The sequence below is a fragment of the Bos taurus genome, chromosome 11 (assembly GCF_002263795.3).
Source record: "Bos taurus isolate L1 Dominette 01449 registration number 42190680 breed Hereford chromosome 11, ARS-UCD2.0, whole genome shotgun sequence".
Taxonomy (NCBI): domain Eukaryota; kingdom Metazoa; phylum Chordata; class Mammalia; order Artiodactyla; family Bovidae; genus Bos; species Bos taurus.
Genome location: NC_037338.1, coordinates 7,429,905 through 7,448,360, shown reverse-complemented (window position 1 = coordinate 7,448,360; position 18,456 = coordinate 7,429,905). Strand labels below are relative to the sequence as shown.

Here is an 18,456-nt window from a genome sequence, read left to right as displayed (position 1 = left end):
TCTCCCTTCTACTGGATATGATCTCAGGTGGCCTAGACCTACAATAGCTTGGAGTGGGGCTTGGGTTCCCAGCCAGAGACTGGGGTTGTGTCGGGGCAGTGAAAGCATCAAATTCTAGCCACTAGACCAGCAGTCGGTGCCAAGGTCTCTGGCGCTTCAGCTTTGCAGAAAAGAATCTCCATAAAGATGGAAAGTAGTGAAGCAAGTAAAGTATTTATTAGGAGGAAAATGAGAACAGTTCATGTGGACAGACACACGGGCACACTCAGAGGGAGAGTTCCTGAGCTGTGCCCTCGTGGTAGTCTGAATTAATTTTATGGGGCATTTCTTCCAGTTTCCTTTGGCCAATCATTCTGATTTGCCTGGTTCACAGTTCATATTGTGCTTCCCTGGTAGCTCAGTTGGAAAGAATCTGTCTATAATGTAGGAAACCCAGGTTTGATCCCTGGGTGTGGAAGATCCCCTGGAGAAGGAAATGGCAACCCACTCCAGTGTTCTTGCCTGGAGAATCCCAGGGATGGGGGAGCCTGGTGGGCTGCTGTCTACAGGGTTGCACAGAGTCGGACACGACTGAAGCGACTTAGCAGCAGCAGCAGCAGCAGCAGCAGCAGCATCCTTCCATGTGTGCACACACATCTCTCAGCCAAGATGGATCCTACTGAAAAGGCCTATGGGTAGAACATCACTTGACATGACTCCCCTTTGGCCTCCAAGAAGCCTTTTCTGTGTGTGTATGGCCGGGAAGGTCTCCCAACTTTGGGAACAAGAAATATGCCATCTGTGCAGGGTTCAGCCTCCTCCCTTAATTGTCCTGCTATTCCTGTCTTGGAGTTTCGGTCAATAGAGAATGAATCTCAAGTTGTTTTACCCTGGGTTGGTGAGGGGGGTCCATCTGCCTCCTGCCTTAGTATTCCAATTTTGTATATATGTTTTGAAATTGACTGACAATTCAACATTCTGATTAATTTTTTCTTTTTTTTTGTCTTTGCTTTGCAGTATGGGAATCTTCTATCGACTTATCTCAATCTCCATGATTTTTTCCTTGGCTGAGTCCAGTCCACTGATGAGCCCATCAAAAGCAATCTTAACTTCCATCACAATGGTCTTGCTTTCTATCATTTCCTTCTGATTCATTCTCAGATATTTTGTATCTGCTTATATTACCCACCTGTCCTCATATCTTATCTACTTTCCATGAGAGTTCTTAACAGTAATTACAGTTATTTTGAATTCCCTGTTTGATAATTACAAGATTTTTGTCATATCTGAGTCTGGTTCTGATGCCTGCTTTGTCTCTTAAAACTATTTTTCTTCTAATAAAATTGTAATTGTTTTCCTGAAAGTTGAACGTACGTATTAGGTACTAAAAACTCAGGTGCTTGGGCTTTTAGCATAAGGCTTTATGTGAATATGCGTTGGAGCCAGGTGTTTAATATTTTCATAACTGTAGGTGCCAGTGACTTCAGATTCCTCTTGTTCCCTTTTTTTCCCCCCTTCCCTGTTGCCTTTGAACTTCCCTAGAAACTTGTTTTAAAATAGGGTCTCTGTCTTACATCTTTCTCAGCTGTAGTTTACTGTCACTATAGCAAAGCCCTGTTTATAGTTTCCTAAGGGGGGGGGGACTTTTATAACCTTATGATTAAATCTCTGTGTTTCAGTGAGCTTGGATGGTGACTTCCAGAAGCATTTCTTAGCTTTCTCCCTGCTTCCCACGTGAGACCAAAAGACACGCAAGGTGCTCGAGCAGTCTCATTATCCTTTTCCCAGGTGCCTGGTGGCTCAGACAGTAAAGGCTCGGCCTGCAATGCAGGAGACCCAGATCTGATCCCTGGAGGAGGGCATGGCACCCCACCCCAGGATTCCTGCCTGGAGAATCCCATGGACAGAGGAGCCTGGAGGGCCACAGTCCACGGGGTCGCAGAGTCAGACATGACTGAGCACACACTACTCTGGACTTAAAAAGTTACTGGTTTTCACTCTGTCATCTTTTTTTTTTTTTTTTTTCATTTTAAGTGTGGGAGCTGCAACTGCCAAGCTCTTTACACATTGGAACTGAAACCAGAGTTCTCTAAAATCTTTACATGAATGGAATTATATAGCATATTCTCTTCATTTGGCTTCCTCAGTCAGCATAACTATTTTGAGATTCATCCATGATGTAGCATGAATTCATAGTTCATTTTTATTGCTAAGTATTAATACCACAACTTGTTCACTAATTCACTTGACAGATATTTGGGTTGTGTTTAGTCTAGGGCTATTGCAAATAAAGCTTGTATCAATTGTTGTGTACAAAATCTTGTTTGGCTATATGCTCCTTTATCTCTTCGGTAAATATCTCATATGCTGGGTCATCTGGTAGGTGTATATTTAACTTTTTAAGATATTTTCAATCTCTTTTCCAAATTGGTTGTGGCATCACACATTCCCATTATTGTTCCATATGCCACCAAATCTTGGTATATTCTTTTCATCTGTAGATATTCAAATGACAAACAGTTGTATCCCAATGCAGCATACTATAAATGAGAATGCTAATCTTAATAATATTCAGTCTTCCAGTTCATGATCATGGTATACATCTCTCCATTTAGTTATGTACTTTTTCGTATCTCTCAGCAATGTTTTGCGGTTTCAGTGTACAGGTTTTTGTTAAGTCTTTAATCTTACCCCGTTTAAAAATTAAGTTAGCTTACTACAGTTTCATAGGTGCCAGCAGAAGACACGCGACGCCTGCATCAGAAACAAAAGACTTTATTACTCATAATACAGTGAGCAGCATAAACATTAGCATGTTTGTGTCTGCTTCTCTTGCCTCCACATCCCATGAGAGTGATGTCCAGCTGCACATCTAGTGGATTTTCATTTCAAGTGAGAACACTGGGCTTAGAGTATCTATCACTTTATAATCTGTAAGTAAGCTTCATCTTTAACCAGTGGCGATATGCAACATCTTTCAAAGCTATGGTATAAACAGAACGGTTACAGGTTTCTTGGCGTACCCCTAAGAAGGACAGGCATCACTGGTCCAAAGAAAGAGGAATATCTCTTTGCACATTTGTTGGTCAAATGTATCCCCATTTCACATGTCATGTTTTCAAAAGGATTTTTAAACTCTAGTTTCTAATTCCTTTTTGTAGCATTTGTTGCTATTGTTTAGTCGCTAAGTCATGTCCAACTCTGTACCCACCAGGCACCTCTGTCCCTGGCAATTCCCAGGCAAGAACACTGGAGTGGGTTGCCATTTCATTCTCCTTTATGGCATATGGAATAAAATTATAATCTGTATATTGATCTTGTATTCTGCAACCTCATTAACCTTACCTTATGAGTTCTAGTAAAAATTTTTTGTAGCTTCCTTAGTGTTTTCTACATAGATGACCATGTGGTTTATGAATACAGTTTTATATCTTTCTACCAAATACAGATGTCTCTTATATCTTGTGCTTACCGACTGCATTCAGCTGGGAAACTGATGCAAATCACTGGGAGGCTACCAGAGCAGTGCCTGTGGAAATGGCCAGGAAATGACTAGCTGGGACACCTGGGAGGTTCTCCTGGAAACCAGCTGGGATGCCCAGGGAATGTGCTGCATGTCACTGAACCTTGCAGGGGCTACGGACCACTAGATGTCTAACAAGTCAGCCACACACTGCAGGAACAAGAAGAGAGAAAAGCACTTTAGTGTTAGAGAAGCTCCTTCCCCATGCAGCGTCCCTCAGACAGAGTTTCACATCGTGCCAGCTAGCAAAGGAGATGTGTCTACAGAATCCAGCGCCAGGATCACACAACAGAGCAACGATGCATGTATTTGGAGCTGATACCAATAAATTGATCACCGGCACAGTCCGTTCTTTGGCTACTTGGTTTCCAAGTGCATCCTTCTGTTCACATTTCAATTTTCATAAAACAACTCCATGAAGGGAAAGTGTCGCAACAGTCATTGTACCCATTCTGCCTCTATACATTACTCCTCAAATTCAGTCTTACTGAATTTTCTGTTACCTAAAGACTAAATTAAGCTAAACTTACTAAAATTATTAATTTAAAAACTTACTAAAATTAAACTTTAAGGACTTGTAAAGTTATACTTGGAAGAAGACAGAAGAAAATAGTGAGCAAGTGCCAACACCCACATGTACAACAGAAAATATGCAAAATTTCAACAGTTCTCACCCTGAAGTAGCCCCAAAGTCATAGCTGGTATCTGTGGCTTCTGTCTTTATTTTACTACCTATTTCTTTCTTTTTTCTTTTTAAGGCTAAGGTTCTTATCTAAAAGAGGAAACTTTTCTAGTGATTTATTTCAGAAATAGTAGTAACGTTAATGACCTAATTCAAACTGAGGACAGCATGATAATTAACATATAAACTCTTCATGTCTTTAAAAGAAGTCTGCAACTAAGTGTCCTTTAATCATCTTATGCTGAAAACACCTCTTACAGGAATAACAAGAGACACTGATTTCATAAATGAGATTTTTTTTGTTTGGGGCTTTTGTTTTTTTGTGTGTGGGGTTTTTTCTTGTTTTTGTTTGGGTTTGTTTGTTTGTTTGTTTGCTTTCTGCCTATTTCTTCTTTCCCTTGCCCTCAGCCTAAACATCAGCTGATCAGGGGTCTTTACCTCATGCAAGGATGAGTCTTTCTTTAGGAGTCCAGAAATTGATTCTTCCACAGTTCTATCTTCGTTTCCTTGTTTTTGGAAAGTTCCACGCAGTCCTTCCTCACTCCACTGGACAACGATCACCCAACTTGCCCTCGGTACTCCCGGCTCCATCACTTCAGCCGGGAGAAGGTCCCTTTGGGCTTCCTGACGGTTTGGTGGCTTCAGGAAGCCCAACTATCCAGGTGATGGTCTCCCGGCCCAACACAGCAGAACTCCTGCTCCACCCCTCGTGGAAGGTCAGCCCTCCTGGGATAAAAAACCTCCAAACCAGGAGGCTCCACGTTGCCAAAACAGACGGCAGCGAATGTTCTACAAGTGAGCCGCCCTCGCAGGTCCCAGAAAAAGCGCTGGGGCGGTGTTTGTATTAATATATAGACTCGTCACCCTCCAAGAGGCTGGTCCACACTGGGTCCTCCTGTGTTTCAAGTGGGAAAAACGAAGCTGGGAGGGGCCAAGGGTTCTTTCTCCAGGTCAGTCACTGACTACTAGGCACGCCCAGTCTGAGTTTCTTCCCGCCAAAGAACGATCCCGTCGGACACCCCGTCACTTCTGAGCTAAAAAGCTCATCCTCGCAATCCCCTCCAGCCAGGCAATGGGAGGGGGAAGCGGGCTGTTTATCCCCAGGGTGCGCAGAGCATCATCATCACCATCACAAAACTGGCGCGTCCAGCACACACAGCCACTCTCTGGGTGGGGCGCGAACCCGCGGGGCCACGCGGATCCCGCCTCACTGCGCCTGCGTCGGAAACACCGCCCCTGAAAGAAGGTGAGCGGCGCGCGCGGCTCTGCGCAGGCGCAGCCGCTCGCTTCCGCGGGGGGAGAGGCCGACGCGCCGAGGGCGGGCCCCCCGCGCGCAGCCCCCCGCGCGCATGCGCATGGAGCCGGGCGACCAGACCAGCGGCATGGCTCCGGACCGGGGTTTGGTATCAGCAACACGGAGACCGCGGCAGGAGCCCGGGACAGGGACCCAGGAAGGGGCTCCTGGCCCCGGGGCTGTTCGAGCCCGCCGCTTCCTGCTCTGCCTCTACCTGGTAGGCTTCCTGGTGAGTAACTGCGGGGCTAGCGGGCTGCGTCGGCGACCTGGAACCCGACCAAGGTGCTTTTCCTTGCACATCCTGGGTGATCGCCAGGCTGTTCGAGGACTGGAAACCTGCGATACGCCTGATGATACCTCCCTACCTCTGAGGTCCCTTCTTGCCCCGCACTCACCCCTCATGCTGCACCTGGCCACAGATGAAGCTTGCCCCTCTCGCCCACGCGGGGTCCAGTTCGCCCTCACCCTCACCCCAGCCCCGCGATTTAAGACTCTCCAGCACCAGGCTCAGGTGTGACTCGGTGATCGAGCCACTCACAAGGGTGACCCCGGGTGGTAGATGCTGTGACAGGTGCGTCCCCCAGCAATGTGGCTACAGGTGTGGTAGGAACACACAGGCCCTTTTTACTAGGCCATGTAGGAAAGTCGCTGTTGATAACCCCGCTTGGGCAGAATTAGGTACATTTTCAGAGCTTTCCAGGTGGCGCTAGTGGTAAACAATCCGCCTGCCTATGCAGGAGGTGCGCCTTGGATTCCTGAAAGGCTAGAGTTTGATCCCTGGGTGGGGAAGATCCCTTGGAGAAGGAAATGGCAGCCCATTCCAGCGTTTTTGCCTGAAAAATTCCGTGGACAAAGAACGTTGTAGGGTTATGCTCCATGGGGTCGCAAAGAGTCAGATACAACTGTGCTAAGAAGCATGCATTAAACTTTACAGACTGTTGAACACCTTGCATTGAGGTTGGAGGAGGAGAATGTCTTCCTGCTTCTCTCCTGGCTCAGGAGAGCTCAGCACCCTAACCTTAGTCAGGCACCAGACTGGAGAGTCATGGCAATGGTTGTAACACACTGTATATGGATTTCTCCATACCTTTAACCAGATGAGTGTATCTTAATGTAGAATGTAATTATGAGTTCTTATTTGCTCAAAAATTTAGATATTGTCCTTAAAAAAAATCAGTTTATAATCAGGATTCCACTTTGAAAATACCCAGGCCTCTGTTTCCAATTTGCATTAAGCAGCAATTTGTTGTTTAGGATTTGTTTGGTGTGAGCATGGTCGTCCCTTTACTGAGCGTTCATGTCAAGTCTCTTGGAGCAAGTCCAACGGTTGCTGGGATAGTAGGTAAGTAGGTTAATCCTGCACCTTTTCAGAGCACTGAATTTTAAGCCCCCTGAACTGAGTACCTGGAAACAAATCAGTCTTTTAGCTAAGTAATATCCAAAGGTAAAATGAAAAGCGTATAAGATGAATTTTCAGAATATTTCAAAGTCTGACCCTGGAGCAAATGTGATTCATCTTTTCTTGAACTACGTATATTCAGAGAGGTTTCCCGGTACAGTTCACCCCCATGCCCTGCCCCACCAGTGCCGTCACAGGTAACTTACTGAGTCTCTCCAGGGGTTCTGGTCATACCTGTTAATAAGTGTTAGGTATTGACGCCTGCCTACAGGGACCTGTAACCTAATGGGAGACCAGAGAGACATGATCTACAGAAATCACACCACGAGGAACAGATTGCTTACAGGCTTCCTTCACCACCACCAGAACACCTTAGAGAGCTTCTCTCTCTGTACAGCATAGAATCTTCATTCAGAAGTTGTCAATTTAGCCAGGGAACAGTGGGGGTAGGATTCTGCTAATTAGTGAGAAACTGATAAAAACTCACAGCCTTTGATCATTCACAAATGAGAAGAGTAGATGTGTTGGGGGAATTTTGTACGTAATATTTGGAAACTCCTGAGCCATGCTATGGCTTGCATTTCCCTAGAAAAGTTTATGTTGAGTTATACTGGCCCACCCAGCAGAGGGAAGGGGTCTTTGAAGAGCAGAAGGAATGTATTCTGTGATAGGATGGAGCTGAAAGCACTCCATAAAACTTTGTAAGTTCTTTACAAAGCAAGCATTTTATAAAACTGAAATGTTAGAGACATAGGAGGTAATGTTAACATTTTAAGACTTGGTCGAGACTTTGTGGGATTCAGATTTCTACTCCTGTGTACATGCCTCCCACAGGGTAAGAAGCACTGTCTCAAGATCCCTAAGGGTGACTTCGGCCTTCGGTCTCTTTTCTGCTTTCCCTCAATTTTACTCTGAAGACCTGTGCTAAACATTGTATGACCTGACTCTTCCATCTGAAAAAAGTATGGGGTCATTTCCTTTTTAAAATGGTCTTTTTCTCCTAATGTTTTCTATTAATTTTATCCACCTTCTTGGCAAATCTAGCTTATTTTATGGATGTCACTTGTTTTTTGCAGGCTCCTCCTATGGCATTTTGCAGCTCTTTTCCAGCACGTTAGTGGTAAGTTCTCTTCGTCTGGCAGCACATCCCAAAAGCCCCCATGCCTCTGAGGGCCATCCATCATGCTGTAGAAAAATCACGGATTGAGGTTTACCCAAAAGGAAGTGTGTGGATGGCGAGGACCTAAGTGTCCTTAGATCAAGAAAAACGCATTGGTCATCTCTCTCCCTTAGTCAACCTCTGAGAAGACATAGGCCTGAAGGGGTTGGATGGCTGAATCTGAAAGGACCTGGTTGAGTCAGAGTGAGTGCCTGCTTTTTAAATCATAACATGTTCTTCCCAGGATTCCTTTTTTACTAGGAGAAGAGGATGCAAACAGATGTTATGACCAGTCTTGTTTGTTTCAAGTAACTGACAGTCATCAAATCCATTCAGATCCTAGGATTCTATGTGAAGTTGTGCCTTTTGAATGACATGGCTTATCAGTTATAAAACTTAAGTGTATAGACAGAGGAGCCACTGGCAGTGATGGGTTGGACATTGACCACAGAAAGTAGAAAGACCCAGAGCTGATCTCGCCGACCCCACCCACTTCTTCTTTTATTATTGGCCATGCTGTTTGGGCTTTGGGCGTGTGGGGTCCTAGTTTCCCGACCAGAGATCAAACTGGTGCCCCCTGTGTTGGAAGCTTGGAGCCTTAACCACTGGGCCTCCACGGCAGTCCCCACCATGCCTGCTTCTGACCGTGCAGTGGCTTGAAATTCAGAATCCTTCACTGATTCTGTCTGCCCTCTACATAACACTGGTCCTGGGGCCTCGGCCTCCGGAGGTTCATGCAGTTCAAACAGAGAAGTCAGGGACTGATCAGCTGTGACCTTGGTCTAAATAACTCGTCTCACCTCGAGTGAGCACCAGCTGTACAGCACTGTGCTTCCCCAGAGTGGCTCATGTGTGAAATCTATTTTAACATCAAAGAACAATCCTGTGAGATTCCATTATGAATTCTCAGATAACTAAACAGCTCCTCCCTGATTTATCTTAGTTACAGTTTCATGCTTTAAATTGGCATAGTAGTAATAGTCATATTCTCATTTAATCATTAAAATGACCCAGGAAAGTAGTTAGTAGTCTGCCTTTTATTGAGGGGGAAATTAAAACTTAAAAAGTTTAAGTCATTTGACAAGGTTATCTAATCTCAACATCTAAACTCTTCAGTGCTTTTTCTCTCCCTGCCATCTGCCACTGCCTTAATGATCTAAAAAAGTAAATAGATAGCAAGTATCAAACTGTATAGGAAACCAGTGCATTTGCTTGTAGGGCAGCACGTCATATTTCATATTCTTTCTCATTAGAGAACAGTCTGGGATACATGTTAGTAAATATCTTTTCTGTTGTCTTTGGGAACTCCATACCAAAATATTTTATATGTGTGTGTATATTGGCTTCCCAGGCAGTTCATTGGTAAAGAATCCGCCTGCCAATGTAGGAGACACAGTTTTGATCCCTAGGTCGGGAAGATCCTTTGGAGGAGGACGTGGCAACCCACTCCAGTATTCTTGCCTGGAGAATCCCATGGACAGAGGAGCCTGGTGGGCTACAGTCCATGGGGTGGCAAAGAGTCATACACAACTGAGCATTCACATGCATGTGTATACTAGACAAGTTAAATGCCTTTCTCCTACTGGACTCTGATCTCCTTGAGGATACAGACCAGGCTTGATTTGTTCACGTGTGTTTATCAGCAGCCTTTATCAGAGAACCTGGAACGCAGCAGCGCTTTATGAGTTTTTATTGCCAGGCACGGCCCAATCCTGTTTTTCAGATTGATCCTTTGCTTTATGATAGTAGTGCTTACAAAGCACATTTCATAGATCTCAGCTGTCATTTAATGAGACCCTTCCTTAGACTGGAGAAGGCAATGGCACCCCACTCCAGTACTCTTGCCTGGAAAAATCCCATGGATGGAGGAGCCTGGTAGGCTGCAGTCCATGGGGTCGCTGGGAGTCGGACACGACTGAGCGACTTCACTTTCACTTTTCACTTTCATGCGTTGGAGAAGGAAATGGCAACCCACTCCAGTGTTCTTGCCTGGAGAATCCCAGGGACGGCGAAACCTGGTGGGCTGCCGTCTATGGGGTCGCACAGAGTCGGACACGACTGAAGTGACTTAGCTTAGCTTCCTTAGACATCCTTCAGTTAAAGGAATACCTACTTAAAGTGTCCTCTTTAACCACTACTTTTGTAAGTACATATTTTAATTAAAAGTTTTATAAAAACATTTTAATTTTAAAAATAAATATTTTCAAAGAAAAGGTTTGCTAAATCATGGGAGGTTTAATATTTTTTTCATATGTGTATTTTAATAAAAATGACCAGCATTTATTATCTGTGATATGTCAGGCTCTACTCTCAGCACGTTATTACATTTAATCTTCATAATAACGAGTCTCAACCACCAGTCTGGGAGTTGTGGGTTTTTAATGATTCATTTTAACTCAAAGCATGTAGCAAGTGTCGATGGGGAAGAGGAGTGGCTGAGGCAGATATGATTACTCCGACTTTATGGTAGAGAAACCGACCTCAGAGATACACCTGTATGTGTAATTACATTGACTGATGCTTGGGCCGTATGTGGAATGACGAGAGTTGGGAGCTGAACCCGGACAGCCTCGCCCACGGTGCTGACTGCCAGATTACATCATGCTTTATGAACACGGGAGGCCAGTGACCTCTCCCACGTTGAAAGAGGAGAGAATTACTAAAAAGCCATTGAAAAGTGAGGAAAGATAAAAGCAACTTTTTCACAACATGAAATGATGTTCAAGATATACTGTTAATTGGAAAAGCATGTTCCAAAATGGAATGTATAGGATGAGCATTTTGTTAAAAACATAGGGGGCTTCTCTGGTGGCTCAGTGGTGAAGAATCCACCAGCCAATGCCGGAGACACAGGTTCAAGCCCTGTTCTGGGAAGATCCCACATGCTGCAGAGCGACTAAGCCCGTGCACTGCAACTGTGGAGCCTGTTCTCTGGAAGCTGTGAGCCCCAGATCGTGAGCCTTGTACTGCAGCTACTGAAGCCCATGCCCTCGGGCCCGTGCTCTGCAACAAGAGATGATACCACAGTATGAAACCCGTACACTACAACTGGAGAGCAGCCCCTGCTCTCTGCACCTGGAGAAAAGCCTGTGCGGCAATGAAGACCCAGCACGGCCAAAAGTATATGTATAAATGTTTTTTAAAAAGTATAAAGGGAAGAAATGATCAGGTCTCAAGGGACTGTTAAAAAAAAATGTAGATTCAGGATTACGAGGTTTTATATTCATTTTGTTTTTCAGTGTTTTCTAAATTTCTAAACCATGAATATAGTTGCTAAGAAGTTAAGTTGCATAAAGTATTGAGAATGAAGACAAAACGAGGCTTTAGAAATTATCCTTCACCATCTCCACAGCCATTCTTTGTTATTAGGTCATCATAGATGCTTCCTTTGATATCTTAGGCTGTTGAAAAAACAAAACTGTGTTGTATTTTCCCATTCCACATGGGAAAGGCCGGAGAACATAACTTATGTGGCAAGGGGTGTAACAGAATTGATCTATGGATCTTAAACCCGGTTCCCCTGTGATTTCCACGGGGTCACGTGTTGGGGTGTTTCCGGGGTGGCCAGGTGGTTTTACGAGGAGTCAGAGACTTTCCCCCGCCCCCGTTCCTCAGGGCTGCTGGAGCGACGTCGTTGGAAGACGGTCTTCCTTACTGGTGTGCATCCTGTGCAGCGCCCTGGGTTACCTTCTGCTCGGAGCATCTACCAACGTGTTCCTGTTCACCCTGGCTAGAGTCCCTGCGGGTGAGTTCTCACCCTGTGGCTGGGTGTCCGTCCAGAAACAATCAATTTATGCATCTGCATTGAGAGAGCCTGTTCCTGCCTAGCAGCGCCTCTTTGATCAGACTTTATTTTTTAATATTTATTTATTTATCTTGAGCTGCATGGCGTCTTTTTTCTCTGCACGGGCTCTCTCTAGTTGCAGAGAGTGGGGGCTCTTCTCTGGCTGGGGTGTGCAGGTTTCTGATCTCAGTGGCTTCTCTTGTGGCAGAGCATGGACTCGAAAGTGCGTGGGCTTCAGTAGTTGGGGCTCTAGGGCTTAATTGCCCTGCAGCATGTGGGGTCTTCCCAGACCAGTGATTGAACCCATCTCTCCTGTACTGCAAGGCGGATTCTTAACCGCTGGACCATCAGGGAAGTCCCTGGTTAGGCTTTATGTGCAGAGCCTATCATGATGATAGCAGTTAGGACTGTACCACCGGCAGCTGCTGTCAATCAAGCACTCGGCACCACCAGGCTCTTCTGACTTCTCTGGGATTACAGACCTTGCACTCACAGAGCTTCGAGCCCTCCTCGCCCCTCATCATGAACACACATGCCTCAGTCATAGGACCTGACTGCTGCGGTCCACCTCTCTCTGCATCCGGTCAGTAGGAATTCCCTACATGTCTTCGGCCAGCAGCACAGTTGCAGTTCTCTCCCTCGGTGAGCTTATAGTTTTGAAATTGGGCTTCCTGACCTCAAATTGAGACAGCAGCAGCAGCCAGGACCCCATATGTTGGTCAGGACAGTGGACAGCCTGTGGCTTTAGCATCCATCCACGTGTGAGTGTGTGTGGGTGTTCAGCAGATGGAGACACACATCTGTTACATCAACTCAAGCTTGAGGGATGTAAAGTTGTTACATACATTGTCATCTCTCAATAAGGCAGGTCACAGCTTTCAGTTTGGCAACAGACTCCCAAGTTGCTTGTGGTAGAAAGTTGGCATTGGTTAGATGACCATATCTAGTGTTTTATACTTTTAGTCGCTCTCAGTCTTTCATACCCCTGCTCTGTTTCTCTTTATAGCACTTAACACCCTCCCGTGTCTGTGTGTGTGTGTAAAATGATATGTAGCCTCTGTGAGGACAGGGATGAGTGTGTTTTATTTCGGTTTCTTGCCCTCTGTTCTTTCCGTTATCCTCAGGGTCACGGTGAGTGCTGGGCTTTCAGAAGGCGTGTGGGAATTGTTCATTTACGGAGCAAATAAAGAGTGGTCAGTCTCTACATAGAAACCACCATGAACTGCACTTGGACCGCAGACATGGCTGGAGACCCTGGAATGTCCTAGTGGGAGGTGGACAAGCTGAGGGCTCCAGGGGCTTGGTTCGGATGCAGGCGGCCCACTCGGGTCTGGGGCCAGGCCAGGAGTCCAGCCACAGTGGGATGGGACCTACAGGCCTTACAACAAAGGTCCCCAACCTTTCTGGCATCAGGGACAGGAAGATAGCTTTTCCATTAGGGGTACAAGATGAATCCAGGGTGATTTAAACACATCACATTTCTAATGTACTTTATTTCTATTGTTGTTACATCAGCTCCACCTTAGACCATTAGGCATTAGATCCTGGAGGGTGGAGACCGCTACCTTAGAGGGTCACGAAAAACTGAGATCAGAACCGCATCAGGGACGAGATGAAGCTCAGGATCCCAAGTGAGATGCTTTTGGTTGGAAAATGTACAGACGTGTTTCTTGTCGCCTCACAGGTATCTTTAAGCACACACTCTCCATCTCAAGGGCCCTGCTCGCTGATCTGGTCACAGAGGAGGAACGGCCGGTGGTGCTGGGACAGTTCAACACGGCGTCCAGCATGGGCTTCATCTTGGGCCCAGTGGTCGGCGGGTATCTGGCTGAGCTGGACGGTGGGTTTTATCTCACGGCCTTCGTCTGCTCTTCTGTCTTCGTTCTCAATGCTGGTAAGTTGACATCAATCATGAGGAGGTGGTTTGCTTGATGTGATTATCCCAACCAGTCTTACCCACTTTCTCTCATTACAGTGTCTTCCTTAGAATGTATTGTGTTCGTGCTCAGTTGTATCTAACTCTTTGCAACTCCATGGACCAGGCTCCTCTGTCCATGGAATTTCCCAGGCAAGAATATTGAGTGGGTTGCCGTTCTTTCTCCAGGGGATCTTCCTGACCCAGGAATCAAACCCGCATCTCCTGTGTCTCCTGCATTGGAGGATTCTTTACCTAGTAAGCCATCAGGGAAGCCCTTTCTTAGGATAGACAGACTCATTACTCACAGAGGACAGTCAGGTCACATCGGCCCTGCTGGGGGCCGCTCAGTGGCTCCTGTCACGTGTATGCCTGTGGGTCTGTCTGTCTGTCTCACGCCCACTTGGTGTGGGCCGGCCACCCTCTGCCTCCCCAACAAATGTCGGCTTCTTCTCGCAGGAGGACTCTAATCCAGTCTTTCCTCCACCTACAGTATTCTTTTCACGTATCTATACTGACTGTTTCTTGGCTGATCATTCAATTTTCAGATGTTTACTTCCTTAGACTGGCCCTCCCTGATCCTTGTCTAAAATAACTCAATTTTTTGGTAGCACTTCTGAAATCAGCAATTTATTTTCTTATGTTCTGTCCCCCCAGTACGTACACAGTTAGAAAATAAAGTCCACAAGGACAGGGGCATTCAGTCAGCATTAGTTGCTGTGATTGTGATCATTTTCTCATCATTTAAATTACACTCTTCCTCTTGGTTCATCAACAAGAGTCCTTTTGCACTTGTACCAAGATTCTGTGAAACGTCCAAGGCCCTTTATCAAGGATGAGGACAGATGAAAAGCCCTCACAGGCCCACGTTCTCTGTGGCTAGTTTTCTGCATGAATCAGTTGTCCCTCAGCTCCCAGCCCACTTACACTGTGTTTCAAGGAACCACAGGCATCAGTGTTGTTGGTGAGAACAGCCCCAGGCAGGTCTGAGCAGCATCGGTCCACGTGGTGATGAAGGGCTGAAAACCACGGGGATGAATTCAGAAAGATGTCCAAGAAGGGCAGGTTTGAGTGTGAAAGAAAGGGTCATTTGCTCAGTCGTGTCCAACTCGTTGTGACCCCGTGGACTGCGGCACTCCAGTCTTCCCTGTCCATCACCAACTCCCAGAGCTTACTCAAACTCAAATCCATCGAGTCGGTGACGCCTTCCAACCATCTCATCCTGTGTCCCCTTCTCCTCCTGCCTTCTGTCTTTTCCAGCATCAGGGTCTTTTCCAGTGAGTCAGTTCTTCGCATCAGGTGGCCAAAGTATTGGAACTTCAGCTTCAGCATCAGTCCTTCCAAAGAATATTCAGAGTTGATTTTCTTTCTTAAGGTGAATAGCAGAATTCTGATATCAAAATGGAGCCTAAGTAGCTGTGGGAATGGTTAAAAATAGGTTTCAAAAATCCACCTAGTAAGTGGACTGATACAGGAAAACAGAGTAGTGGTTCCCCCCGAGGAGGCCCTGCATGGATTCTCTGAGGCTCTAACATATCTTGTGCCGTGTTGACAGGTCTCGTTTGGCTGTTTCCATGGAGTGAAGTAAAACTCAGCGGTCCAGAGGATGACTTGCCACGGGGCAGGAACCAGGCGCTTTGGGAAAAGACAGACTCTGCCGTGCAGAGGGCAGCCAGTGCCCATGGGACCCCAGCCAGCCCCCAGGGGACCCCAGTGAGCAAGGGGCCGGCCAGACTGCTCTGGGCGGAGGTGCTGGCCACCCTGTGGGGCCTGAGGAGCCTGGTGCTCTCCGCCCTGTGGGTCGTGTTCCTGGTGCGCCTGCTGATGGCCGTGGCTGTCATGCTGTACTACAGTAACTTCGTCCTGGCCCTGGAGGAGCGCTTCAGCATGGGGCCCAGGGCTGCTGGCTATGTCACCAGCTGCGGCAGCGCCCTGGGCGTCCTGGCCGGCTTCGCCCTGGGGCCCCTCCTGCGGCTGTACGGCCACCAGTCTTACCGGCTCCTGCTGCACTCCAGCGTGCTCACGTCGATGCTGCTGCTGCTTTTCGCCTCGGCCCGCAGCCTGGATGTCGCAGTCGCCTGCTCCGTGCTCCTGTCCTTTTCCACCGCCATCGGCAGGACCTGCATCACCGACCTCCAGCTGACCGTGGGTGGGGTGCGGGCCGGCGGCAGCCTCCTGGGCATGGGGCAGTCGGTGACGGCCGTGGGCCGGGTCCTCGCCCCCATCCTCTCGGGGGTGGCCCAGGAGGTGAGCCCCTGCGGCCCTCCCGGCCTGGGGGCGGCCTTAGGCTTCGTGGCTGTTGTCATCATGTCACGAAACAGACCTCACTCTGGTGGCCAAGGGGGTGATCAATTAAAAAGCGAGTAGGTGGATTTAGACAGCAGGAAGAAACAATACCAGAGGTGTGTGGATGTGGGCAGAGGCCCCAAGATGGGTGCTATGGAAAGGATCGATGGTGAAGAGAAATGACTTCTCTCCAAAAAGAAGCTCTGGTCGTGGGTGTCCCGTCAGGCCTGCAGGACAGGTAGAATCAAAGCAGTACATAGACACGTGAAGACGGGAGCTGAGCTTGGCTGGAGGGGAGGGTAATCAGCGTTCCCCTAAGAGTCTGCTCTTCATCTGGCCGGTGAGCCCGGGGTTTTCAAGGGGAAATGGTGGTGGGCTCACAGAGCAGGACACGTGCCAGGAGGGGAGAGACCGCAGGGATTTCCCTGCTGAACAAAAATAAGGAAACATAAATGAAATGCTGGTCAGCTGGATGCGGATGTCAGGTGGAGTTCCAAAGCTCCAAGGAGGCTTTTCTGCCACCAAGATGCCGGAGACAGAAGAAGCTGCTCTCCTGAGACCAGTCCGTCCCTGCTTCAGGGCCTCACAGCGTTCCATCTGGGGAGCTGGCTCAAAACCAGAGATGCCCATCTGAGCCCGTGGACCCAGGCGAGGCCCTGGAATCGGGTGTGTTTAGTGAATGCTCTTTCCAGTTTCTCCTGGAGGTAGAGAAAGGCTCATTCCGAGACCTGCTGGTTTGGATTAAAGTAAAAGTCAGAGACTCGGTGGTTATTAATAGCTAACGCGTTTGGATTGTCTGTTAAAATCATGTGATCACATACAATGGGTTCCACGTCCCCCGGCTCTCGGCAGTCACACTGTATACCAGGGGAACCCAGTCCTAGGGGCCCTTCCCCTGTGCCCAGGGTCCCCGGGGCCCCCGCCCTGCAGAGGCCCGAGCCTGCCTGCAGCCACATCTCCCGGAGACCGGGCGTGATGATCTATCTGCTCCTGAAAGAGGGGAAAGAACCTGGTGGAGAAACCAAACCACTTAAATGCTTTTCAGATGAACGTCTTCAGGATAAGAGAGAGACTGGCCTCAGGCCGTGTCACGGGTGCTACAGTGTCTTTGTTGAAAATCATTTCCTCACTTTCATGTTGACATCACCCCTGAGAACAGAAGCGCTGTGTTGACCTACAGGGAAACATTCTGGGCACCTCCAGGGGCCTCGAGCAGGGTGAGCACAGATGCCCGGGACACTGCAAGCACTCACTGACTCTCCAAGGTGACGTCAGTTACTGGTACAGACGGTTTAGGGGCCTCCTCTCTCCACACAGACCCCCAGAGCTCACATTCCTTTCGGTCCTTTTAATCAGTCTGCTAGGGTTGGATTCCAGTCTTCCACCTGATGTGTGTAATTATAAATGATGCTTTAATACACTAATTTGTTATAACTTTAATACTTGCAGAGCAGAAAAAAATTGTTCTGCAGCTGCAGACGTGTGTTGAGTAAACTCAAATATTTATGATGAAGAATTAACTGCAGGTTTGAAGATTGTCCTTGTTCCTGTTTAGCTACAAGAAAAACGTCAGCTTCTTATTAAGTGTGAACTTTTGTACAAGTGCTTTTGAGGAAACCAAAATATGATATAAAATGGCCTCGCTCTGAGTAAGTGTACCAAGTTGTCACAGAGATTAGACTCAAACGAACAATATATAATCAAGGGTTTATGCGATGAAGGAGAATTTCAAAAGAATTTCTCCAAAGATTGTCTTTTCTTCACTCTCAGAAATAGGTTTCTGAGAAGCTCTTAAATCTAGCCATGTGTTTATTTTTTTAAACTGTAGCACTTTACTTTTGAAGTTAAAGCCTGTACACTTAATGAGGTTTTATAACGAACTAGAGACATAGAAATACTGAGAATCCTAAAAATTGATCTCAGTATGGAGAGCAGACACTTTTGTTATTCTCTACTACTACAAATTATAGTGTTTCGTTCCCGTGATTTTTTCAGATGTTTATATTAGATAGTCTAACATGTTGCTACTCGAAGTGTGGGCCAGGGACCAGCCACTTCCCGTCCCGGGAGCTCTTCGGACATGCAGACGCTGGCCCACCCCACGCCTGCGGGAGTCATTTGCACAAGACACCCAGCTGCTTTGTTTGCACAGTGAAGTTTGAAAACCACCACCAGTCTGATGGACACTCTTTGTTTATAATATGGCCTCAGGGAAATTAAATCTGCTCAAAGTTTGTGTTTTGTTTTTTTTAATTTTGAGTATCTTCTGTCATCTTTTGCAATGCGTTAGGTCAAGCCACATGAAATTGCAGTTTTTATATGTCAAAAATACCTGAAGTTTACATCTGGTTCAACTTAAATTAACTGTTATGATGACATGATGAAATCTCACTTCAGAGACATTGAATGTGCCCGAGAAGTTTGTAAAGGAAACG

At 46.8% G+C, this 18,456-nt stretch overlaps 2 protein-coding genes across 4 annotated transcripts in view; one reads left to right on the top strand and one right to left on the bottom strand.

The window, feature by feature from the left end:
- The window catches only part of TMEM182 (transmembrane protein 182), a 61,098-nt gene extending 55,673 nt beyond the window's left edge, over positions 1–5,425 (bottom strand). For all 3 annotated transcript variants that reach the window (XM_024999209.2, XM_024999211.2, XM_024999212.2), the window contains exon 1: positions 4,623–5,425. In XM_024999209.2, coding sequence (XP_024854977.1) covers positions 4,623–4,775 — 153 coding nt within the window. In that variant the 5' untranslated portion in view covers positions 4,776–5,425. The remainder of the gene's footprint in view (positions 1–4,622) is intronic.
- A 102-nt stretch (positions 5,426–5,527) lies between these two features.
- Positions 5,528–18,255, top strand: MFSD9 (major facilitator superfamily domain containing 9). Its single transcript, XM_002691186.7, has 6 exons — positions 5,528–5,707; positions 6,733–6,820; positions 7,954–7,997; positions 11,652–11,781; positions 13,505–13,714; positions 15,291–18,255. The coding sequence occupies exons 1-6, from the start codon at positions 5,534–5,536 to the stop codon at positions 16,100–16,102; spliced, it is 1,458 nt and encodes a 485-aa protein (XP_002691232.2). The 5' UTR covers positions 5,528–5,533; the 3' UTR covers positions 16,103–18,255.
- Positions 18,256–18,456: the final 201 nt, after the last annotated feature.